Here is a 6,000-nt window from a genome sequence, read left to right on the forward strand (position 1 = left end):
CAATTAATTCTGACTGTAAACATGATTACGATACATAATTTAGTGGCTCTAATCAAACAACACCTCTAATTATCAAAGCCCTGCATCTGTGGTTTATTTTGTGTCCCTTTCCCAGTTCTCTGCGACAGGCTGAAATTTCCTTCGGGCGAAGATCGATTGTATCGCGCTCAGTTTCCCTGACAGCTCCGTTTATTGTGGGAGGACGTCCAAGATTAAAATATTCTAATGAAATGTGACTTGATAAATAAACTGGTTGATTTGACATCTTGCTCAGATATTTCTCAATGGACTCTATTAATGTCCAGTTAGTTCTCTAATGCATTCTGGACTAAACCAAATCATTCGATGTGATTTTAAGAGAAAACATGAAAGGTTTTTCTCTTTGGTATTTGCATTTTGTTGTTTGTCCCTCTAAGAATCTGTTGTGCCAAAGAAAACAGGATGCATGCAGAAAATGGTTCCTCTGGTGAGATCAGGAAAAAATATTGAACTCTGGTTGAGATGCAGAGCTTTGTTGGTGCAAATAAAAAAAAGTTAAGATCAAGAGCTACAATAAGCATGTTAGAACGACCCAGTCAAAGTCCAGATTGAAATTCAATTGAGAATCTGTGGTAGTACTTGACAACTTATGTTCCCAAATCATTATCAACTATTTTGCAAAGAAGATTAGGCAAATATCTTTCTATAGATGTATCGTTTTGGAGTACGTAGAAACATTAGATATTTTCAGACAGTCGGGAAGTCCATTTAGGGTTTGAGGTGGTTTGGGCTTTGGGTCAGGATGTCTCTTTGTTCCCTCCCTTTTTTCCAGCCGTAGTCCATTTTAGCACATGCAGAACTTTCTATGCACACCTTGTGACCTGGAAACCTGGATTTGTGTGAGTGAACGCTACAAAACGTATGACTGCATCCAGCAAAAATGTATTTCCAAGTCCTTCTGGTTATTAGAAAAATGCGTTTATGCCTGCGTCACGATCAAATATTGGCTATGCAAATTTTAACAAATGAGAAATTTAAAATTTTGTAAGAACAAAATGTGTTCCATTTGGCATTCAGCTGTCAGTAATGCTGTCCAAATACTAATATGGCCATGATACCCAGTCTGGCTCTGTTGTCTTTATAATTTCTAAAATGTGTGTATTGTTCCTCCTTGACCTGTGCAACACAACACATCTTCCACAGCATGGTTCCCTTCCCATGCAAATGAGTTTGCCGGTCCAGTGAGGGCGTAATAAGTATTTCCAACTGCTCGGTTGCACCAATGATCTCACACAGAGAGGGTGCCATCGCTATATCTCATTTGAATTTTACAAACACTACAACGCCTGGGCTTTAAGTAGCAAATGTGTTTATTAGCCATCTGCTGCACCGTGTGCCAGGATGTGGGGTGAAATGGCTTCAAGAAGTTATAGGTTACGGACTGAGAGGCTTCTGCTGCTGTATACATGTACTCACATATTGATGGGTGACCTCCAAAGTCGCTGTACAGTAAGTAAATATATTGCATAAACATGATGATGAATCAGCCGAGTCTAAAAGCAGCGATCACGTTTTATATTTTGAAGGAATAAATGAGGATTATATCAAATAAGGTGAAAAATGGCACCTACAAATATTAAAAACCTTCTCAGAAACGTTCTATCCTGTTACTCTATGGACCCACTGAGTGATTTGGTCATATTAGAAAGTCACTCCATTAACAAGGAAAACTGTTGGCTCATCCCAGCCCATCTGCTGTGCTTTGATAACTCATTAATGAAAAAGAAGAACTCCCCATCCTCATGCTCCTGGTCAGGATTACATATAACACTCCCTGCTATTGCATTTCACCCATACTCTATTTCAAAGTATGGCAGTAGCATTAAATTAACAAATTGTTGAACTCCTCAAATCCTGGCTCAAATGATATTTTATTGGGCTCAAAAAAAAAAAAAAAAGAAAAAAACGAGGTGAGGGAGAGACGGAGAATGAAACAGAAGGAAAATAGAGTTAATGGATTCTCTTATCAGTTACATTCAGTTCTGTGAGAACTGTCTGTCAATGCGTTTGCTCAAATGCCTTATGTCGGTCGGGTGCATTAAGCTTCCGCTTTTTAGTAAAAGCAATTTAGGGTGACTGTACTGCAAGGGAATTCTTTAATACAGCAGATGCTTTGTGCTGTGAATGCGCTACAAAGGGCGGCGCGACAGAGAAGGAACTTGGCGAGGATGTTTTGTCCGAGTCAAACAACTTCATATCTCCGCATTTTACAAAGAATAATAAACAAATGTCAGCGGCGCACCAGGCGTTCCAAGAGGCTAAATCCAGCTAGCATGTTCACTGACAACAAGTCATCACGTTTATTTGATTTGCCATTTGTCACAATCAAGAAGGAGTCGACGCGAGTCAAAGATGAATAAAGCATAAGACCTTTTTTTGGAGGAAGAAATGAGTTAGCCTAGTTGTTTCACAGGGTAAGAAAAATAAAAACAACATTCAAATAGGAACAACCATTGATTCCTTGCGCTCTGGAAGCAGATGGGATTAGCCTTTCTGTCAGTAAAGCTGAAGCGCCAAAAACTATAAATAATATCTGAGGAATGTGGTGATTAAAGGATTGTTTTTGTATGAATATATTAACTACACTATATCCCACTTACTTCTATCCCCTTAACCATAGCAGGAAATCGGTAATAAAATATTCATATCCAGCTATTTGCTTGAGAGAATAATTTATTTTCTTGGGTGGATGCCTCTTTTACAGATATGCAACTCTGGAATCCTTCAGGGAGTGCTGCGCTGCGCGCTCGTGCACTTTGATCAGAGAGAATGGGAAGCGGGTTTCACACGAGGATCAGAGTCAGAAAACGAGAGGGATTCAGACAAGGGGACCTTTCCATTTACATTAACGGGCTGCGAGGAGAAAAAGAGAACACCGTCTGGACAGGATGTCATCATCCTGTCACCTGGAGCTTTAGGGGAGGTGCCAGGTGGGAAAGAGAGATGGCAGAGAGGCAAAGACAGGTAAATACATGTTTAGAAGACTGCTGAGAAAAACAGGGGATTTTTACTTTACTTTTCATATGGCTTCTATCATTACTAATTCAATTTGCACCTGGTTGATGCGTCAATGAACTATTAATTTTTCTCCATGTTCAAATGAATGCATCTCAATGAACTTGTTTAAAGCCAATTTTAACAAAATGTCTAATGTTGAGCAAAGGAACATATAAAATGCAATAATGCACCACTGACTGCATTCTGACTGAAAACACCTCCAGTTATAACTTTTAGCAAATGAACAAATATAAACTTAACTTTCATGCGATTTTGGGATAATTATCCGGTTTAAACGGCTGGTTTTGTCCAAGTTTCATTTCAGGAACAACCCAAGAATCACCATAGCTGATTGACCACAAATATCACTGTCCACAGCGAAGAAACTTCAACATCAACTTGAACTGAGAAAGTGCTGAAAGGAGTTAAATAAATATTCTTGTGCCTGTTTTTTTTTTATTATCAGCTCAAAAATAAACTGCATGTGCAAGATTTTATTCAGATGAATGAAACAGACATTTTTAGAAGGAGATTGTAGATCAAAAGCATGTCAAGGGTCTTTTATGAGTGTGTTATTAAAAGACAGGCAAAGCATTTTCTATTTTTTGGGGGTTATTGTGGGATGGCTTTTTAATCGTTTTTAGTCTAAGTTCAGGAACAACAGTGGGATTTGGGTCATTCTGTCTTCTGAAGTACTTGCTGGATGACTCAAAGGGGGCAGCCGAGTTGTTTGATGTTTGTGGCTCAATTTAAATTGAGATTAACACAGAAAGCAGTTTAATAAATGAGGAATATTTTCTGGTGCACCTAACTTTTTGTTATTTTGTCGAAACTCTTGCGGTAAAAGATTTTTTTAAAAAGTATCTACCTGCGTCAGCCAGAGAAAGGCCAGATTTGTTTTGTTGCAGAACTGTTGTCGAGGGCAGCAGAAAATCATTCATAGGGCCGCAAGCGGCCCCAAGACCGCACTCTGGTCAACATCAGAGTCTGTCTGGAATGCTTCACTTCTAGAGTAAATGTGTTCTTAATTCAAATTTTAAGCGAATTTGAAACAATTATAAAGCTTTTTTCCCAGCCATAAAAGCAGTTTTTTTCCCCTTGATATCAGGAAAATCATTAAATTTAACGTTAGCTTAAATGTTTTAATATAACAAATCTGTGCTAGAGCCAACAGCAGCAAACGCTTCTCCAATCGGTTAGCTTTGCGTACATCTCTGAGTCCATTGTGAACATTAATAAAATCTTAAACAAATTCAAAGTCTTTAGAATTTTTGCTATTTTAAAAGATCAGCACATAAAATAATCTTTGAAATGTTCGGGACATTACAACACTTCTGTGAGAGAAGAGAGAAGAATAGATTAATGAAAAATGACCCAATTTGACTGAATCAAAAGTAAATAAAATGCAAAAGAAAAAAAACACAAAAAGACTGAAGTTGCTTTTGTGTCCGCCGGCAGCGGAACATTAGTCGGCTTTTACAAGAAACAGAAAAGTGACACTATTCAAAACCTCAGAGTCTGTTATAGCACTGGAAAACTATCTGCAAACAAAAAGGTATTTGATACAGGAAAAATGGCATATGGAAGGAAATGACAGCAGGTGGGCCTTGTTACATTCTTCCTGAGCACATTCAGAGAACTTACAAGAACCATATTGGAAATATAAAGTCTGAATACAAAGTGTGGCACTGTTTTGGACTGAAAACCTTCCTGTATTTTGAAGTTGGCAAGCTGAAATGATTGTTTCCCAAGTGAAAGAAAAAAACAAACATTGATGACTTCTGGAATTGCAGAGGGACAAAATCACCTTCAACGCTCTATTTCAGACTTAAGTTATGGTCTGTCAAGTATGACAAAAATAACAAAGGAGATGAAATGTTGATGCCTTAAAGTAATCTTAATTTGTAAGAAAAGCTCTTAGTTATTACACCAGGGTCAGGACATTTTGAGAAGGAAGGCTTTACTACAAACGAGAGGTGAACACTACTGACAAAAAAAAGTGAAATCTTCAATCTGTCTTAGCTATGTCATTTGTTTTCAGCATTTCCTTTATAAAAATCATTAAAAAAAGGCCATAATATGTAAACGAATGCTAATTTATTTCAGTAGTTTAGTTCAGAAGAAGATTCCCTACACATGCAGTGACACTTCAAGTTTTTATTTCTGCAGTTCACACCCTTCAGTCTGGGATTTATATATCAGAGTGTGTTTATGAGAGTCACATCCTGAAATGAATTAGAGACAAAAAAAAATTAAGCTCTCCATCCTATTCTAATTTACTGGGATGCTCCTCTAATTGTAATCCCAATTTAACATTCAGTTTCAATGAGAACATTGTAATTTTTCACCATCTGTGGGGTCCTGCTGCAAAGTTTGATGAAAATGTGAGCATGTGCAACCAGCTCTCATTTCACTAACACCCAATGTGTGCAAGCAAGCGAGTGCAAAGGCATGTGCATGTGTGGGTGGTGGCCGCTGTTGGGCGCCGTGTGTCTGCTTTCTAGGAACCGAGTACATGTGCCGTCGTTTTAAACTCACCATGAAGAGGAAGCGGAAGTTGGCCAGCTCTCCGAAGAAATCCTCCACGCTGACTGAGTGGGGGTCGAATGCGAAGTAGCTGCCGATGCTCTCGTACAGCTTCTGCATGTTCTTGTGCATGGTGGACAGCTTCTCGTACTGCTCCCGAGAATGTTTGGAGAAGCCGTGAAAAAAGGGGGAGTCAAGGAAAACGGAAAACGCAACGCCTCAAACACAGACATTAAAATGCTACAGTAACCAGCAATAGCAGGGAAATGTCACACACATGTTGCCGTACAGTATTTTTAAGACCCACCTATGTCAAGGTCAGCAGAAGAAAGAAAAACAAAATGGATAAAGGAGGGTCTTCATCTCACTCTGGAGTCAATGACAAGGAGAGCTAATAGCAGCAGCCCTGAAGTAATGGAAAGGTGCTTTGTAGGCAGC

The 6,000-nt window shown here is 38.8% G+C and overlaps 1 protein-coding gene across 1 annotated transcript in view; it reads right to left on the reverse strand.

Annotated features, from left to right (window-relative positions):
• LOC106939588 (protein diaphanous homolog 2-like) overlaps positions 1-5,759 on the reverse strand; it is a 31,714-nt gene extending 25,955 nt beyond the window's left edge. The window contains exon 1 of the mRNA XM_015022034.1: positions 5,575-5,759. Coding sequence (XP_014877520.1) covers positions 5,575-5,694 — 120 coding nt within the window. The 5' untranslated portion in view covers positions 5,695-5,759. The remainder of the gene's footprint in view (positions 1-5,574) is intronic.
• Positions 5,760-6,000: the final 241 nt, after the last annotated feature.

Source organism: Poecilia latipinna, unplaced genomic scaffold (genome assembly GCF_001443285.1).
Source record: "Poecilia latipinna isolate Pla-1442-1.1 unplaced genomic scaffold, P_latipinna-1.0 Scaffold2919, whole genome shotgun sequence".
NCBI classification, from domain to species: Eukaryota; Metazoa; Chordata; class Actinopteri; order Cyprinodontiformes; family Poeciliidae; genus Poecilia; species Poecilia latipinna.